Below are 19,904 nucleotides of genomic sequence, written 5' to 3'. Positions count from 1 at the left end.
CTCTTCCGTCTCGTCTTCGCTTTGATCCAAACGGCGTGAAGCCATGGATGAGGCAAGCCGGGTGTGACTTCAGGGGGGAGTGAAGTGAAGGTGCTTTGTGTTTCCCTCCAGCGGACGAGGAAGCTCCCGACTACGGATCGGGAGTGAGGCAGTCGGGGACCGCCAAAATCTCGTTTGAGGATCAGCAATATGAAAAGGTGAAGAAAAAACACAGAGTAAGATGATTAAACTTGACATGGCTTACTGGTCTTTTTCCCCTCATCTGCAGTTCCAGTCCGAGTCCTGCTCTGCTGGACTGTCCCGCACTGAGATTTCCCAGGAGGAGCTTCGGATTGTGGAGGGCGAGGGACAAAATGCGGAAATGGTGCCATCAGCGGATGAGGTCAACAACAACACATGTGCGGGTAACTCTGTCTTCTGAGTGAATGGATTCATGCTTATCAGTGATACATACATGTGGATAACAGAATCGTCCCAGTCTGAGAAACAATCCCAGTTCAGCATCTCCAGTAGAGCTGAGGAAGCAAATTCCTCTGACTGGATCCACGCTGCTCTGGATTATCAAAACAAGCGTTAGCCTGCATGTTTTTGCTTTCCTGTGCTGCTCACAGCTGGTTCAGATGAGCTGGAGAATCCACTGAAAGCTGGTCTGGACGGAGTTTTGGACGCAACTCTGGATCACCTGCAGATTGGGGAGCTTTTCACCTTCAGGGTGACCGTCCTGCAGGCCTCCAGCATCTCTGCAGAATATGCTGACATCTTCTGCCAGTTCAAGTAAGAACTGTTTGTTTTTGTCTTTTAGTCACTAAGTTCTTTGTTAATGAAGCAGTTTCAGCCCTGAGTTGTTTTTCTGCTTTGATTTCAGCTTCATCCACCGACACGATGAGGCCTTCTCGACAGAACCTCTAAAAAACACCGGCCTCGGCCCTCCTCTTGGCTTCTACCACGTGCAGAATGTAAGGAACATCTGAATGTGCCTGGTGGTTCATGCTGGTCCAGTACATTGACGGTATATGAAAGATGGACGAAGCCTCCAGCGGTTAAAAATGAAACCTATGAGGAAGTGCATAAAACTGCAGTTCCCCCTTCCACTAGGGGCTGCAAAGGGACTACGGAGGAAATCCCCATAGACTCCCATGTTAAAAAGACCAACTTCACTGCAGGAATAAACATGTTTACAGCAGAAATAAACATGTTTACAGCAGGAATAAACATGTTTACAGCAGGAATAAACATGTTTACAGCAGAAATAAACATGTTTGCAGCCTGGTTCAAAAATCCATTTTCGGTTAATAGGTCAGGTTTACCTTCATGACAACTGTGGGGGGGAGGGAATTTTTTTTCCATTTAAAAGTAATTTATCTCAAAATTTGGCATATTTAGGGGCGTGTCCTTTTGATTGACAGGTACCCGATCTCCCGCTTCAAGTAAGAAGAACGTAGAACAACCGCGGTTTTTAGCCGGTTAACAACGTGACTTAGCTTTAGCCCGCTTACCTCCGTTAGCTGGTTAGCTCCCGTTATCTCCAGGCTAGCTCGGTTAGCTCTACAGAAAGCTTGGAGTTTGCTAGTGGCCAATCATCCACCATGACGCTCACAACCCCCCTCTCAGCTTCACCTCTTTGCCCATATTTGTATGTTCCTGATGACACGCATGCCCCTGCCAAGATGGTGATGGTAGGAACCGCCCACTGAGCTTCAATTCAGCTCTTCAGAAAACTACGGGTGATGTCACGGAGGCTCCGCCCATCTTTCTATATACAGTCTATGGTCCAGTACATAAACGCTCATGTATGGTTTTGTTTTGCAGATTGCTGTTGAAGTCACCAAGTCCTTTGTGGACTACATCAAGACCCAGCCAATTGTGTTTGAGGTGTTTGGACACTACCAGAAGCAGCCTTTTCTTCCTCTTTGTAAAGACGTAATGAGGTACCGTGTCGGCTTATTAGAGTTACTTCAGTGCCCACTTTGCAGTCATTATCGCAGTCATGTTTGCATAATAAAATGCAATTGTGTGTCGTTGCATCCAGTCCACTTCGTCCCTGCAGAAGACAGTTTCCACGAGTGATGCCTCTGTCCAAACCAGGTAAAAAACTCCGGACTGGAGATGCTTTCCTTCATCTCTTCTCTTCATTCACATTGCACATTTTGCACTTTGTCTTTTTATGCTGGCGAGTCATGTCATCTTAGCTTCATGTTGTTGGGTGTGAGCAGTGGATTCTGAAAGCTCGCCGGATCGGGAGAAGTCACTGGAGCTGATCCGATACCTGGTCCCAGATGTGTTCAATGGGGCACTAGTGGACTCGCTGTCAGGCCACGCTCTGTCTGCTGCTGGCTTGGCTGCTTCCTTCCTGCTGGAAGCGAACGACCGAGCTCAGCTGTCTGCGCCGCCCACCTCTATCTGTTCCGTTATTAAAGCTCAGAAGCCGGGTTGGTTGTTGTGGTCAGATCCAAGAGAATCCTGCAACAGGAAGCCTTTTCTTATATCAAGTCTTTATCTTGGTTTTGGAGAGACCAAAATAATTCTTTCACAGATTGGAGACTGCATTTTGTGGAGGCATTGCCAAAAATATACTACTGAATCACCCAAAAAGTCACCTTGTGGACAAAATATAAAGAATTAACACGCATGCTTTCTACTCTGTACACCTTTACCTTCCCGTAGTTTGTATCAGAAGTCAGTAAAATGGAATAGAAGAGAATTTAATTGATATAAAAAGAGTTTGTCTGTGTCAGGATTCTACGTTTGGATTTGACTCTGGTGCACCGTGTGTTTGCTGTTGACCTATGTGGTGAATTCTCCTAGAACCTCCTTTAAGCTTCTCTTGAACTCGATTGCAGCTCCTTTCTTCCACAGAAGACAATCATCAATAAACAAAACGTGTACTAAAAGTAAGGAAATTTATGTTCAGGTGATTATTTGTACCCTCTGATAATAGAAATTGGTGTTGGAAAGCCTGATTGGTCACCTTTACAACCAGGTGGAAGTGGTAAGCATGAGCCTGTCAGTCAGTCATTTTCTCAACCACTTGTTCCAATTAAGGGTTGTGGGGAAGCTGGAGTCTATCCCAGCAATCACTGGGCGAGAGGCAGGTTGACCCTGGACAGGTTACCAGTCCATCACAGGACCAACCAAAATATCTCATCATAATTATGCAGATAACACTCAGCTCTACATTACATGTAGATTACATGTACATTACATGTAGAGCTGAGTGAAATGTGCCAAAATACCCTTTAATATTCTCCTGTTGGTACCTTTATTTCTCTTTATTTATATTTAAATATGTTAACACCAGTAGATGGATGGATGGATGGATGGATGGGTGGATGGATGGATGGGTGGATGGATGGATGGATGGGTGGATGGATGGATGGATGGGTGGATGGATGGATGGATGGATGGATGGATGGATGGATGGACGGATGGATGGACGGATGGATGGATGGACGGATGGATGGATGGATGGATGGATGGGTGGATGGGTGGATGGATGGATGGATGGATGGATGGACGGATGGATGGACGGATGGATGGATGGATGGATGGATAAACAGTTGTCAGTATTATTTCTTGTTTAATTTTGCTCCATATCCTACTGACTACCAGTAGTTCAATTTGTGGAGGACCTCTGTAAATATCTAAATATTTTCATCTCCCTGAATACTACTAAACTAACACCTTTGGGTCTTTAAAGAGGACATTTAGTGCTTTTAAATGGTACCTCATTTGGGGGGGGGGGGGGGGCTTTGTGAACTTTCTTTCTCTCTTCAAGAAAAATGGCCTCCATTGCAACAAGCATGTTTTATGGGAAGAGCAAAAGTGCAGAATACTTTTCTTTGTGCTGATTTTTACTTGAAATTTTGTAGTTATATTTTCATTGAATATCTTATAAACACATTGAATCATTTCTTAGATAAATATAACTATATTTTACCACAATATTTAAAAGTTTAAGCAATGTCCTCCGCAGTGGACATTTTTAGTTACACATGTTTTTTCCTGGTAGTCAGGAGGATATCCTGATTGCCATTTCCAATAGATTTCTGTTCACATAAACCCAGTAAACTGACCAAAATATGGATTTACAAGTACATATGCACATACTGCATAAACATGTTCATATACATATACAAGATAGTTAATGAACACCTTGAAAAGGAACACGCTCGTAAATCTCTTCTTAAATGTTCTCATACCAGTTTGAGTCCTTAAACTCTTGTTTAGGGATTCAGTGCTGCCAGGTGTGTAGGAGTGCCACACACATAGCAGTAATTCTCCAACAGGAGAATATTATAAGGTATTTAGGCACGTTTAGGGGGACCCTACCCACACATTTAACTTAGTTTCTCATTTCACAGACGTACGATACCTTGTTGTAAAGGTGAGTAAAACCAATGACACAACACCAGCTGGTGTATAAAAGTGGGGAAATAATCAATGAAACATTTATTTCCTTATTTTTCATGTTAAGTTTATATTTATTTACAAGTATACACCTTCAGAAGGGAGCGCAAACTGCATTCTGTAATATCCTATTATTTCTAAATTATAGATATTATAATTTTACTAGATTAACCAGAGTGGTAAAAACACGACTAGCAGAGACTAGAGAGCAACCGGCTGCCTTATGTTGGCAGCCTGGGGAGCATCTGGAGGGTTAAGTGTGGTCCACCTCTGCTGGCAATCTGAGGACTCAAACCTGGAACCTCCAGACCTCAACTTATGGACTCACATTCAGTGGATTTAGAAAAAAAATAAAGAAAACAAAATATAATCAAGCAATCCATCGTTTTTCTAGACTGCTCAGTCCAGTGCAGGGTCACGGCTGTAGGCAAAATAAATAAATGTTTTGATATAACTATTTGTGGTAATACAATTTTTTTTTTTTTAAGCTATTAAACGTTATATAATACCTGTGCAATTTTTACTGAACTACATAATTTGTCCTAGAAATCATATTGTAGCTCCTGCAGGTTGTTCTTTATTCCTTTTTCAGCTCGTTCTGCAGGGCTGCATGTGGGTTTTGCCTGAAGTTAGAGGAGTAGTGCTACTGACTTATCTGTCAGTCCAAACTTAGTTTCAGAGCTGTGTGATGAGTTTCTGTATTCCTACTCCTGAGGCTTTAAAAGCGTTGTTTGTAAATCTGCTGAAGGAATTCAGCTCCATCTACAGAACTGAGTGCTTCCTCTTCTTCCTGATTTCCTGTCTTCATCCCTTTTTCTTTCCTGTGTAGGGTAGCTAGCTCTTATCCCCCCGCTAGCTGTTAGCTTTTCCTGTTTAACATCTCCAAAAATCTCTTGACACAGTTCCTGCCACCAAGCTGACGGCCGTGACCCGTCCACAGGCGGGACCCTGCCACCGTAAATACGACCTCATGGTATTCTTTGAAATCTGCGAGCTTGAGGCCAACGGAGAGTGAGTAGCTGGTGTCCTCTCACGAAGCATCAAACTCAGCTGAATTGAGTTGAAGTCTGTGGAACCGCTGAGTAGATGAATGGGACTCATTTCTCCACTTTTTCATCGTAGCTACATCCCTGCAGTTGTGGACCACCGAGGGGGGATGCCATGCCACGGCACATTCTTACTACACCAGGTATGTCACGGTGAAAAAACATATCTGGAATGTTTTTCTAATATTTTCCGCAGAAAACCATTAAACTGTATTTGCTCCACTTCCAGGGCCTCCAGAGAAGAATCACCGTCACCATTGTGCATGAATCTGGAGGCGACTTGGCATGGAACGACATCCGCGAGCTTGTCGTGGGTAGGTTGCATTTTCACACTTTTTAAAGCATGAAAACAAAAATGTATTAATAAATGTAGAAGAGCTGTTCTTACCGAGACACTTGTGCTTTGCCAGGGCGTCTTCGAAACACCCCTGAATCTGACGAGACCATCGTCGACCCCAATATTCTGTCTCTTAACATCTTGTCTGCCGGCTATGTGAGGCCCCTGCAGGATGACAGGTGTGTATCGGCGCAGACTTTGATGCAAACGAACATTGAAACAGTTAAATCAAAAGCCTGCCTATTAAATGTTCCAATATGCTCGATATGATGGCTGAGGTAGCTTGGCTGAACTTCATAAACCACAGCGCCATGTGGCTCTGATTTCTGCTAATAACGGTTTCATTTTGATTGCCCCACTTTACATAACTGCTGAGGAAGCTTCTGCACAGCAACAAGGCACAAAGGAAAATGCATGGCATGTTGTACAAGCTGTACTTGGCCACAAAACAAACAAAACGTCAGTCAAAAGCATGCCAACACACGCATAACTTGGATGTGAAAGAAAAGAAAAAGAAATTTCAGCAAGTTGTTTCTGTTCTTGTCGTTTTTTTTCTGCTTTGTGCATGAATCCAGTTCCCTCTCTTTAATTTAGGCTGGTCGCATTCAGAGTGACCAGAAACCCAGTAAATCAGACTTCCCCCCCAGTTACAGTGGATATAAAAGTCGCTTTTAAAATTCTAGGTTTTTATGATATATAAAAATTAAATTATAATGAATGATTTTGAAGCTTTTCCCACATTTAATGTGACATGTACAATTCCAATGAAAAGTAACTCTGTTAGGAGAAAAAAAAAGTAAAATAAGATGGTTGCATGAGTATAAACCTGACACGCTGCTGAAGTCATTTTAATTTAATGATCTCTCAACATGGAGGACAAGCCCAGTTCACCACAAACTGGCTCCATATCAGTCAGACTGGTTCCCAGTCGTCCAGAACTTTGCTTTCTTCTGGTGAAGTAACATTTATTTGGTTCATTTCTGAAGCGGTTGTTGCCCAGTAGCGTTCTGAAGCTGAGAAAACACACATTCGGCCTGAAACACCGTGTTGCAGCTGAGTTTGATTTTACACACTAGCAACTGGATATCAACACACACATTAAATAAAATGTAAGTACACGTACTCAGAGGAAAAAATAAAAAGAGATGGAACAAGAGATGAGATGAGCGTCGATATCAGACTGACTTTTCCTCAGAGATCTCAGAGAAGAGACAGGATGCAAGACGGATGATTGGTTAGCCGTCGTTTGAGAAAAGTTCAGCCGTGCTTCTTTGAAGGTTGGAAACGTTTTGAAGTGATTTATCTCGTTTCACTTTGCAACATCACATTTCAACGGGGGGGTGAATATTTTTATATTTTGAGTACTGAAGCATCAAATCTGCCACCAGTAGTTAAAATAAACAGTAATTCTCTTTTACCTGCTGGCTACGCGACCCTCTTGGTGTTTACATGTCTCTGTAATCACTGCATCTACATGTTGTGTCCCACTGTGTTTATCACCTCTGTGTCATGTTTCAGCCACGATTAACTCTCATCCAAGCACCCATTGACTTTTACTTGTTATGTCTTCACAGCGATGATACTAACCCCACACTGTTAATATTCCTACAAGATGAAACTCTGTGTTAACCAAGCATCTACATTTTTACTGTGTCTTGTTGTAGAATCAGGTTGGATTAATTTAAAATGCATGTCTTACTATTTTTCCCAACATGAACCCTGCTTAGACTTTATTTACATAAATTGGACAAGCAGCATTTCATCTTCATCTCATTAAAAACCTCAAATGACTCCTCATATAAAAAAGTCTGACTAAAACCAGCAGCTCATTTTGCTATTGAAGCAGGGAAATTAAGTTCGGGGTTATTTTCTACTAATGTGGTCAGATGTCCCAGTTAAAGTCAGTCTGAACATTTCACCCCAAGAGTCCACCGTTCTAAGACAAAGTTTTCTTCACCACGTCAACTCCACCAAACCTTCCAACATGGAGAAAGCATCAAATGGCACCAAACCTTGAAAGCCAGCAGAGGGCAGGTTTCTTTAAAAAATGTGTGTCACCAGAATGACAGTCATTGGCCACTTTATCATGTCCACCTTGGTGGTATCAGGTTGGACTAGGTGTCATAGATTCAACAGGTGTTGAACGGTGTTGGAAAAATTCCTCAGAAATCCTGCTCCATATAAACATGAAGCATCACACAGTTTCTGTACATCATGATGAAAAACTCCCGTTCCACCTCATTGTGATGAGAATCTCCCGTTCCACCTCATCACGATGAGAATCTCCCGTTCCACCTCATCACGATGAGAATCTCCCGTTCCACCTCATCATGATGAGAATCTCCCGTTCCACCTCATTGTGATGAGAATCTCCCGTTCCACCACATCATGATGAGAATCTCCCGTTCCACCTCATCACGATGAGAATCTCCCGTTCCACCACATCATGATGAGAATCTCCCGTTCCACCTCATCACGATGAGAATCTCCCGTTCCACCTCATCATGATGAGAATCTCCCGTTCCACCTCATCATGATGAGAATCTCCCGTTCCACCTCATCGTGATGAGAATCTCCCGTTCCACCTCATTGTGATGAGAATCTCCCGTTCCACCTCATCGTGATGAGAATCTCCCGTTCCACCTCATTGTGATGAGAATCTCCCGTTCCACCTCATTGTGATGAGAATCTCCCGTTCCACCTCATTGTGATGAGAATCTCCCGTTCCACCACATCACCATGAGAATCTCCCGTTCCACCTCATCACGATGAGAATCTCCCGTTCCACCACATCATGATGAGAATCTCCCGTTCCACCTCATCGTGATGAGAATCTCCCGTTCCACCTCATCATGATGAGAATCTCCCGTTCCACCTCATCGTGATGAGAATCTCCCGTTCCACCTCATCATGATGAGAATCTCCCGTTCCACCTCATCGTGATGAGAATCTCCCGTTCCACCTCATCATGATGAGAATCTCCCGTTCCACCTCATCGTGATGAGAATCTCCCGTTCCACCTCATCACGATGAGAATCTCCCGTTCCACCTCATCGTGATGAGAATCTCCCGTTCCACCTCATCACGATGAGAATCTCCCGTTCCACCACATCGTGATGAGAATCTCCCGTTCCACCTCATCACGATGAGAATCTCCCGTTCCACCTCATCGTGATGAGAATCTCCCGTTCCACCTCATCACGATGAGAATCTCCCGTTCCACCTCATCGTGATGAGAATCTCCCGTTCCACCTCATCGTGATGAGAATCTCCCGTTCCACCACATCGTGATGAGAATCTCCCGTTCCACCTCATCGTGATGAGAATCTCCCATTCCACCACATCGTGATGAGAATCTCCCGTTCCACCTCATCGTGATGAGAATATCCCATTCCACCTCATCACGATGAGAATCTCCCGTTCCACCTCATCGTGATGAGAATCTCCCGTTCCACCACATCACGATGAGGAACTCCCGTTCCACCTCATCATGATGAGAATCTCCCATTCCACCTCATCACGATGAGAATCTCCCGTTCCACCTCATCACGATGAGAATCTCCCGTTCCACCTCATCACGATGAGAATCTCCCGTTCCACCTCATCACGATGAGAATCTCCCGTTCCACCTCATCACGATGAGAATCTCCCGTTCCACCTCATCACGATGAGAATCTCCCGTTCCACCTCATCACGATGAGAATCTCCCGTTCCACCTCATCACGATGAGAATCTCCTGTTCCACCTCATCATGATGAGAATCTCCCATTCCACCACATCATGATGAGAATCTCCCGTTCCACCTCGTTGTGATGAGAATCTCCCGTTCCAACCCATCATGATGAGAATCTCCTGTTCCACCTCATCACGATGAGAATCTCCTGTTCCACCTCATCGTGATGAGAATCTCCCATTCCACCACATCATGATGAGAATCTCCCGTTCCACCTCGTTGTGATGAGAATCTCCCGTTCCACCTCATCATGATGAGAATCTCCCGTTCCACCTCATCATGATGAGAATCTCCCGTTCCACCTCATCATGATGAGAATCTCCCGTTCCACCTCATCACGATGAGAATCTCCCGTTCCACCTCATCACAATGAGAATCTCCTGTTCCACCTCATCATGATGAGAATCTCCCATTCCACCACATCATGATGAGAATCTCCCGTTCCACCTCGTTGTGATGAGAATCTCCCGTTCCAACCCATCATGATGAGAATCTCCCGTTCCACCTCATCATGATGAGAATCTCCCGTTCCACCTCGTTGTGATGAGAATCTCCCGTTCCACCTCATTGTGATGAGAATCTCCCGTTCCACCTCATCATGATGAGAATCTCCCGTTCCACCTCGTTGTGATGAGAATCTCCCGTTCCACCTCATTGTGATGACGTGTTGTGTCTTCATGCATTTCTTGGTTGGGACCAGTTAGTGTGAGAAAATCCCAGTAGATAAGCAGCTTCTGGAATACTCAGACCCACAACCATGCAGACTCCTTTCTTCCTCATTCTGATGTTCAGTATGAACCTCAAAGTTTTCCTCATCGTGTCCACATGACTAGATGTACTGAGTTGCTGCCACATCATTGGCTTGTTAGATATTAAAGCAGGTGAACTGGTGGACATGATAAAGTGAGTTTAAAGGCACATAAAGACACATTTTGCTGTAAAGTCGCTTTCTGTCCTCTCTCTGTTGACACTAGAACTGTAAAGTTGTGCCTTGTTGTGTAATAATTATTACTGATCATTATTTATGTGAACATGTCTCCAAATTGTGATGTAAAATTTGCCACATTACTTGTTTTTTTTTGGGTTTTTTTTTTGGCTTTGTGTTTAAACGCTCTGCTGTCTCAGTTACTTTCCAAAAAGTCCCACAAAAGCAACACCATCACCCAGATTTGGGTTTGAACAAAGACTCAAAAGCCAGTCCTCCTGCAGACCACGTGGTTTATTCAGCACTGTTACGACTCCACGGGCCTTCATACCAGTTTAAAACCTCAGCACCACTGTGGTCTCAGATAAATCTTAATAAAACCAACATCGATGTACATGAATGCTTACATTTTCCTCCCTCCAGTCCACTAACAGAATGTTGTTTTGTTTTGTTTGTTTTTGTTTTGCTTTTGCAGACAGTTTCTTGATTCGGACATGCCTAGGTATATTATTTGCCTCTCTTTCCATACTCCTAAGTTACATAAAACACCTCATCTTTCTAACTGTCTGTACACTCTCACCTCCTAGTGGATCTTCAGTGATCTGACTTCCTTCTCACCCACTATGTCATGACTGTCAGCAACTCCATGTGTGCCTCTTTGTTGTCCTCCCCTCATTAGAAGTGACGGATGTGCATGTCCCCGAGTTTCTTGCTGTGCTGGATGTGTGTTTGTGCTGTTGTCAGGCTTTGTGGTTGACGATGGACAGAGTCTGCACGGCTCTGCTTCGCTTCACGTTAAATGTCTTTGGCTGCATCTCTGCTGGAGGTGTCGTGGGGCCAGTTTTGAACTCCGTGTTTCCACCTGCGCAGTATATTACAGATTATTTCTACATTTTTGTGTTTGGACAAAAACGTTTAGTCTTAAAAGTCTTTTTACTCAGCGTTTGGTTTGTTTAACTTGACATTAGATGAAAGAGGTTGAAAAATTGCAGTGACTTACCCCCAGTTGGAAGCAGATGCAGTAGGACAGTTGGCCAGTAGGGTGTGGTAGAAATCCATTATTAACACCATGAAACAACAAAGACATGTATGTCATTGGCAAAAAAAAATGCTATCATCACTCTCAGTTTATTGTTTTCATTTTCTTTACTTTGAAAATGATCTGTTGCTTAGTTCGCTGTCCATCATGAAGGTGAGGGTGCAGCCCGTTGCAGCTACAGCAGATTTACAGGAATACCAATCATCTGCTTTTACTCAAATGCTGTTATACGGATCACATAATTTACAATATTCACCCTGGCACAGTATTCAAATGCAGCTATTAAAATGTAATCCGCTGAACTATTACCTCACCAGTAGCACTTTCACCCAGAATTGCTGCAATGTTGTGAATATTTTTAAATTTTGCCTGCACCTCAGAGAAACTCTGCCAAACGGCCAAAACAAACGGATCCTCACATGTTCGGCCAGCAGCATGACTTCAGCTCTGGCTCCCATACTTTTAGGGGGTAGTAAAGTGCAGAGAAGCACATGTTGGAGTAGTGCGAAGAGGAAATTGCTTCCTTGTAGTGTAAGCAGGCAGGTTTCTACTATTTGGAAAGAAGTGTGCATGTGTAAAAAGGGGTGGTGTGTGAATTTATGAGTCCACAGGAGGAGGCATCTTTGCACAGAGCTGGCTTAACGTTACTCCACGGCTGTTTTCAAGCTGACACATTGTTCGCTTTGCCACAAGGTCACCTCAGTCCATGACCAGCAGGCTGAACATCTGAACCTCATGAAGAGACTATTCAGCTGGTTCTTTTATCACTGAAACACTCATTTCCTTTTACAATTCTTGCTTGGATGATCTATTTTAGATTTAAGGCCGTACCGGGCTGCAGGCCAGAATAATAACTGCTTTCAGAGTGTGATTATTTTCCCTCAAGAGACACGGCGACATTTGTTTACATTAACATGTGGAGTAAATCAGTGGTGCAACAGAGAAGCAGCACTGTTGCAGCAGAAGAGTTGTGTACCGTTGCGTGACCTCCGTTAGGTTGAGCAGGATGACAGATCAGCACTGAGCGCTCTCAGATCGGGGGGGGGCAGAGTTCACATCATGAGATACGGTTGTGGAAAAAAAGACAAACACCATCCGAGTCACACAAGCGAACAATCACAGCATTCTTCCTGACTCTCACCTCTTTTCTTTTACTGATTTCTTCTTTCTCACAGTGTTTCCCTGGGAGTTGACCATAGGTATTTCACTGCCCTGTCCCCCCTTTCTCTGCCTTTCTCTCACCCTTCCCTCCATGTTTTTCTGTTCTCAGATTCATCCCTGCTGCATTTTGCTTCTCTGTGGTGTTTTGTGCAGAACTGAGCATCATCTCAGCCTGTTGCATGCAAAGAGAGACCCTGTCTCCAGTATCTAAATGTTTATTTTTCTGTATAAACGAGACATGAGCTTGATTTTACATCGGGGGTGTCAAACTCGGAGTTAAAAATGCGCGATTACATCATCAAGTGGTCCAGAGCAATAAAATAGCAGTTTTTCCTTTTTTTTTTTTTTTTTTTAGCACATTGTCAACATATTTACATATTTATTCTTTTCATAAGCATTTAAAAAGCTTGACATTTCTAAAGAAAAAGTGTTTTTTAACGATTAATTTGCATCAGTTACACATTTACATGATTTATTTTGTTGGTTTTATAGTTTATTTATATATTCTTCACATACATTTGTATTTTTTTAGTGATAAGTTTGTATAAATAATTTTTATAGTGGAATAGTGGTTAGCACTGTGACCTAACAGCAAGAAGGTCACTGGTTCAATCCTCAGCTGGGACAGTGGCCTTTCTGTGTGTATGTGTGGGTTCTCTCCGGGTTCTCCAGCTTCCTCTCACAGTCCAAAGACATGCATGTTAGGCTGATTGGTTACTGTAAATGGCCCCTAGGTGTGAGTGTGGCCCTGCGATGGACTGGCGAGCTGTCCAGGGTGTACCCTGCCTCTCGCCCAAAGACTGCTGGGATAGGCTCCAGCTTCCCCGTGACCCTTAATCAGACTAAGCGGTTAGGATGATGAATGAATTTTTAAATGTGATCTTTTTCATTTACACAGTTTGCTTCATATATAAACATATTTTTCTATTGTTTTATCACATTATTATTATTATTAAAATGAGATTCATTAGATTCATTTTCCTAATTTACACATTTATATGGACATTACAACTTCCACATCACAATGGATTTAACTCCTTAATGCTTGAATTTATTTACAATTTTATTAAAAACTAAAGAGATACAGGATAAAAAAAAAGAATAATTAACAAAAATAAAAGAAAAAATTATTAAAATAAAATTAAATATCAAAATAATTAGTAACAACTAATAAAAAAGAAAAATAAAAGGAAATAAGTACATGATAAATAAGAGTGTAAAAACAAAGAGATAAATAAAATAAATGAAATAAACAAACACCAGAAAATGTTGTGTGGCAGATTTGTGACAAGAGGCGTAAGAGATAAATCACGCCTATCTGGAAGGGAAAAATCCTGCATTTCTCATAATTTTCAGAATATTTTGTCAAGAATTAGAATGTATTTTACATGAACATGCGAACAAGTTTCCTCCTTTCTTACAATTTTTTTTTTTTTTTTTAAATGAAATGAACTTCTGATGTGACCTGCGCCACGTTTACATTCACCGACTGAATTCCTCTGAGCAGATTCGACCCTCTGGATCGTTTTCGCCGCATGTTTGACACCCCTGCTTTAAATAGAGCCGATGCGTTTTTTTAGAGGATGTACCGACTGATGCTCCTCTCCTGGTTTCTCGTTTGCTGGACCACCTCAGGACGTTCTACCGCTTTGAGGCTGCTTGGGATAGCTCCATGCACAACTCCCTGCTCCTAAACCGAGTCACTCCGTACGGAGAGAAGATCTACATGACCCTCTCGGCCTACTTGGAGGTTCTCTACAGTGTTTCCGTCGTTTTGAGGCAAAAATGTCTGATTTAATTTGCTTCAGAGGAAGAGTGTGTGAAATCTTTTACCAATTGCAGATCGAGAGCTGCACGCAGCCTGCAATCATAACCAAAGATATCTGCATGGTGTTCTACTCCCGAGACACAAAGCTCTCAGCTTCTCGTTCGATCCGCAACCTTTTCGGTACGGGAAGCCTGAGAGCAGCGGACGGGTGAGTTTAGACCACGGAGCTCCTGTTTTCTCTCCTCTCACATGCAGTAAAGCTTTCAAACTGATGATTAACTGATCTATTTTTTTTATCTTTTACCAGAAACCGTGTGACTGGCGTTTATGAGGTCAGCTTATGTCACCTGGCGGATGCAGGGAGTCCAGGTAAGAGCCAGGAACCATCGAGCATGGAGGTCAGTTTCCGGACACGTCTAGTAAACGCTGCTGTTCCCCACCAGGAATGCAGAGGAGACGCAGGCGGGTGCTGGACACCTCCGTGGCATACGTCCGTGGGGAGGAGAACCTGGCTGGGTGGAGGCCGCGCAGCGACAGCCTCATCATGGACCACCAGTGGGAACTGGAGAAACTCAGCCTGCTTCAAGATGTGAGGGCTGTATTTTACTTTTTATAGCCAGAAACCAGAAAATGCTGCCATTTTTCAAAGGTCAGCGAAGTCCACGGCACACACACCCCTCTGATTCAACTCATTACCGCGTTTAATGAGACACACATGACAGAGGTTATTTTATCCACATGCAGATAGTGATAAGACACAAATAATACAGGAACAAGCCATCTGCATGATTGTTTGGATTAGTTTGAGAAGCACAAACGGTTGGTCTAGTTTCACATTTCACACCATTCCAGATGATTCCTCATGGAGGATTGCAGTGAAACATTTTAGTTGTTCTTGTGTTGTTTCTCCGTCTGTTTAGATCAGTGATAACAACCTCAGACAGGTTTGATCTTTAGTTTCCAGCTGAGCTTCATTAAAGGGAAAGGACTGAAGGAGCTTGTTCCACATTATGAAGCCAGTTTTCATGCAGTCTGGGGAAAAAGAAGCATCTTTCTGCAAACCTTTCAGGGAAACTTCAGTGAGATCATGGTGCTGTTAAAGATGAGTGTGTGATTCAGAGCAAACGTGTGTGTTCAGATAAAGTCAGAAGAAGGAACGTCTCCATCAGGAAAAGGCATGGTGTTCAGAGATCAGCTGTTAAAAAGCCGCTGATGAGCAGCAGCAGGTATCTGAAGCTGCTGGTGAACCTCTCCATCAGGATCCTCCAGAGGCTGCAGCTGGACATAAAGCTGCATCTGGACCTCCCTTAACCAATGATCACACAGAGAAACGTCTGCAGAGACGCTGGAATACATGAAGACTCATTTTCTGACAGTTTTCTGCTCCTGCTGGACGCTCCAAGGTGGTGGTGGACTCATGGTTTGGGCTGGGATAGCGGGCTGCCCTTTAAGGCAGGGGTGGGCATCTCTGCTCCTCCAGGACCACGGTCCTGCATGTGTTCAGAGTTTCCCTGCTGCAACACGCCTGACTCAACTCAACAGGTAATTAACAGACTCATGCAGGGATTAACATCAAGCTCTGCACAAGTCTGCTAATAAAGTCTGATGTGTATCAGGTGTGTTGCAGCAGGGAAACTCCCAACACTTGCAGGACTTTGGCCCTCGAGGGCCGGAGTTGGTGACCCCCGCTCTGATAAAAAGGTCCAGTTTCTAACGGAGCCTTTCCTGTCGTGGTATAAAAGGAAGCAGCGTTCCTTCTGCAGGAAAGGCAACGCTCCATCCCATATATGTGGGTAGAAAGAGAGAAAAACTCAGGCTGGGACCTCCATCATCCCCTGACCTCCACCCTACGGAGAACAGGTGGAGCATCCTTAGAGGGAGGATGTATGAGGGGGGGGCAGCAGACCTCCAGACAGACACTTTGGGAGGAAAATCTGGTCTCCTCGCTGAGATCCAGACCGAAACTTTCCATGAACTTCCAGGTTTAATGATGAGAGATGTTAAAGCTCCGCGTTGACATGAAACTGAATCTGATAGAAACATGTTTTTATTTGTATCTCCAGTGTGACAATAAAAAAACATCATTTTCAGTTCTTTGAGAAACATTTAATGTTGGAAACTTTTATACAGAATCCTCTGGAACACTGGATTTACACTGACTGAAAATGTTTGCAATCAAATCCAGATTAAAATAACTGAATGATGTATTTTTGACAAGTAAAACGTCATGCTCAGTTTAAATGAGCAGAATCAGCAGCGTGTTTGAAGCAGATGTTCCTACTACAACAACCTGCACCTGATCCAGATGTGGGTGCATGTAGACGGAGGAGAAACAGGAGCCAACACTGGACCCTTCAGGAACTACAAACACATAACCGTCTGAGAAATGAGAGGAAAACCATCCAGGAGCTAAAGATCAACAACCCCACCTCCTCACATGATCTAATGTTTCTTCCATGACGGGGCATTCTGCGTTCAGGTGGAGAAGACCAAACACTACCTCCTGCTGAGGGAGAAGCTGGAGTCCACCCTGCTGATGGGCCAGGACTCCCTCCAGCCCTGCATCACCGAGGAGTCTCCTCAACACGCCGAGGCGGACCAGGAGGCCGCCTCCAGCTCGGAAATCACCACTGAGAGGCAGAGGGAGCTCGCTGCCAAGGTCAGACATCTTTATTTTGTTAACATGTCATCACATGTTCAGCTTGGGCAGTCTTTGCCGGATTCTGTCACCAGAGAAGAAGAAAACTTTCTGACATCCATCCCCGTGGAAATGCAGCCAGAAAGTTTTTATGCTATCTAACAGAGTTTCTCCTTGTTTCCTCGCAGTGCTTGCGGCTGCTCACTCACTCCTTCAACAGAGAGTACAGCCACGTATGCGTCAGCGCCAGTGAAAGCAAGGTGCCGAACTGGTTTACGAGACTTCCAGTTAACCACCGTGACGGTTTGCTGCTTGGCTCTGCGGACGATCACGTGTGTTTCATGTGTTTCAGATCTCCGAGATGTCCGTCACAATCCTCAGAGACTCCCCCTCCATTTCTGCTCTCAACTCGATCCCGCCTTCCTCCACGTGCCCATCGCTGGTTGAGGGTTGCTATAGCAATGCTGAACTCAGGTGCTGATTGTTCTCCTTTGTTGTCACGGTAATCTCTGCCCTGTATCGTGTGTTTCCTTTGGATGAAATGTGGAATAACTTGGTATGAGGTGCTAAAAGGAGCCTTTTGTTCTGTCCAACAGACCACCAACGCCGCGCTCTCGTGCTGCCAGCCCATGTCCTGACACGCAGCCGGACTCAGAGGCCAAGAGGTCCACCAGCGGAGACACCAAACCTCAGACCCGCAGATTTGTCCCCGACATCCAGGAGATCAGAGTCAGGTCAGTCTGGCGTCATTGATCTGAACTGCGTCGTCTCCTGGAGCTACGAAGACAACATTCCTGATCCCACAATCTCTTTTTCAGCCCCATCGTGTCGAAGAAGGGCTACATACACTTCCTGGAGCCGCACACCAACGGCTGGGTGAAGCGCTACGTTGTGGTCCGTCGGCCGTACGTCTACATCTACAACTCGGAAAGGGACACCGTGGAGCGGGCTATTCTCAACCTCTCCTCCGCTCAGGTGGAGTACAGCGAGGACCAGCAGGCAATGCTGAAGGTCAGTGAAACGCTGCTGATGTGTGGAGGGAGAAACGTGCCACAGCAACAAACATACACACCTGTTCATATACAGCTGTGCTCATATGTCTTCATCCCCTTTCATTAAAGAAAAGGCTGAATTTACAACGGTCACTCAAATAACTGGAGACTTAAAGAAAGGAACAAGAACTAAAAATTTGCTAAAATATAATTTAGTAATATAAGACACTGTTTTTTCATTTAATTGAGTTGAAGAAAGAAAAAAAAACAGCAAACAAATTGTTCCTGGATAAATGAGAGACTTTTCTGTTGAACAGTGGGACAAAATACCTGTCAACAGGTGCAGAAGTCTGACTGAGAGGAACAGAAAACACCTGACTGGAGCGGAAACATTAAAGGATTGTTCAACTAAATATTACTTTATGACTGATATAAAATGTAATAAATTATTTTATTTGTTAGCTTTTTGAAAAAAAAATATTTCTATTGAACCAGAATTAGAAAATAATATCATGATTTTCATAAAATTTTTATTTATGATTACTTTAGTCAATTTCAGCTTATTTTACAGGCAGCTGTTTTTTTCCTTTTACAGTGAAAAGGTATGAATAAAATGAGCACAACTGTATTAAGATTAGAATTACACAGATTAAATAAGTAGATGAAGTTATAAATAACTAACTAATTGTGGCTGCATTATCCACGAACTCCATCCAGGATGCTGCTTGTTGTTGCAGCAGTTTCACTTTATTCACCGAACCACAGATATAAACACACCGGCTTTGTGGCTGATTCAACAAAGACATGCAGGAAGACGTTATCAGAGGAAAAGAAACAGATACAAACAGAACAGGAGATGAAAAAGAGTCAAGTCGGACTTTTACTGGCTGGACATGTCTCCCAGTATAAGTAGGATGAAGCTGGCTCCAGTGGCTCCAGTGGCGTCTCCCTGAGAAAATCTTCCTAAGTTCAGCAGAGATGGGAGAAATTTGTAGAAGCTGCAACTTCCAGAGGATTTTGATTAATTAATTATTCTATGTTGTTTTAATATACTTTACTGTGGCACTGTTCTTCCTCCATATTTACCTGCCTTTCCCTTTACGTCGGTGTAACAAGCTCTCACGGCTCCCCCAACAGACCCCCCACACCTTCGCTGTGTGTACAGAACATCGTGGAATACTGCTTCAAGCTACTAATGACAAAGACATGCACGACTGGCTTTACGCCTTCAATCCTCTCCTTGCTGGGACGATCAGGTAGGAAAAGCAGTTTAACATCTCACGCAGGAGTAAATAAACACACACGCTGAAACTCACCCGACTGTCTCTGCTCCTCTCAGGTCGAAGCTGTCGAGAAGACGAGCTGGACAGATGAGGATGTGAGAGAAAGATGAATGCAAAGACTAAGATGTACTTACTGACCCCCCCTCCCTTCCCTTTATGCTGAGCCCCGTCCCACCGACACCGTCACCTCCCTCTGCGCTGTCTCAGTTCCTCATTCATGTCCTCAGAAAGCGCCCGTCTCGTGTCAGGGCTTCTCAGCCTTTCACTACTACTGTCTCTGTGCTGTACTGGAGTTCATTCGTAGCTGGAAGATGTGGAGGAAGCGGGGGCAGCAGCACCAGTTTCTTATCTCAGATTACATTTGTATGATAATGTACTGTAGTTGTTGTCAGTGACACATCAAGCCTTATACGTTTATTTCTTGAAAATGCAGTAGCGTGTATCTTTTCAGCTGCCATGTTAGTGACGATCACAGCGCTACATCAGTAAATAGATAAAAAAAAAAAAATCCAGATTCTTCTCTGCAGATATATATATATACAGAATCTAGACTGGTTCCTAACAAACAGTCAGGA

The 19,904-nt window shown here is 43.7% G+C and overlaps 1 protein-coding gene across 1 annotated transcript in view; it reads left to right on the top strand.

The window, feature by feature from the left end:
- The window catches only part of kif1aa (kinesin family member 1Aa), a 61,159-nt gene extending 41,651 nt beyond the window's left edge, over positions 1 to 19,508 (top strand). Inside the window, exons 28-49 of the mRNA XM_079245367.1 lie at positions 112 to 197; positions 269 to 404; positions 612 to 774; positions 866 to 956; positions 1,810 to 1,928; positions 2,030 to 2,085; positions 5,310 to 5,418; positions 5,530 to 5,596; positions 5,683 to 5,767; positions 5,864 to 5,969; positions 10,924 to 10,950; positions 14,284 to 14,398; positions 14,491 to 14,624; positions 14,724 to 14,785; positions 14,860 to 15,005; positions 16,896 to 17,075; positions 17,243 to 17,314; positions 17,407 to 17,528; positions 17,651 to 17,788; positions 17,873 to 18,065; positions 19,184 to 19,302; positions 19,386 to 19,508. Coding sequence (XP_079101493.1) covers positions 112 to 197; positions 269 to 404; positions 612 to 774; positions 866 to 956; positions 1,810 to 1,928; positions 2,030 to 2,085; positions 5,310 to 5,418; positions 5,530 to 5,596; positions 5,683 to 5,767; positions 5,864 to 5,969; positions 10,924 to 10,950; positions 14,284 to 14,398; positions 14,491 to 14,624; positions 14,724 to 14,785; positions 14,860 to 15,005; positions 16,896 to 17,075; positions 17,243 to 17,314; positions 17,407 to 17,528; positions 17,651 to 17,788; positions 17,873 to 18,065; positions 19,184 to 19,302; positions 19,386 to 19,428 — 2,369 coding nt within the window. The 3' untranslated portion in view covers positions 19,429 to 19,508. The remainder of the gene's footprint in view (positions 1 to 111; positions 198 to 268; positions 405 to 611; positions 775 to 865; positions 957 to 1,809; positions 1,929 to 2,029; positions 2,086 to 5,309; positions 5,419 to 5,529; positions 5,597 to 5,682; positions 5,768 to 5,863; positions 5,970 to 10,923; positions 10,951 to 14,283; positions 14,399 to 14,490; positions 14,625 to 14,723; positions 14,786 to 14,859; positions 15,006 to 16,895; positions 17,076 to 17,242; positions 17,315 to 17,406; positions 17,529 to 17,650; positions 17,789 to 17,872; positions 18,066 to 19,183; positions 19,303 to 19,385) is intronic.
- Positions 19,509 to 19,904: the final 396 nt, after the last annotated feature.

The sequence above is a fragment of the Telmatherina bonti genome (assembly GCF_933228915.1).
Source record: "Telmatherina bonti genome assembly, chromosome: 8".
NCBI classification, from domain to species: domain Eukaryota; kingdom Metazoa; phylum Chordata; class Actinopteri; order Atheriniformes; family Telmatherinidae; genus Telmatherina; species Telmatherina bonti.
The sequence above is the reverse complement of the archived record's forward strand: the minus strand, read 5'-3'. Positions and strand labels throughout refer to the sequence as shown.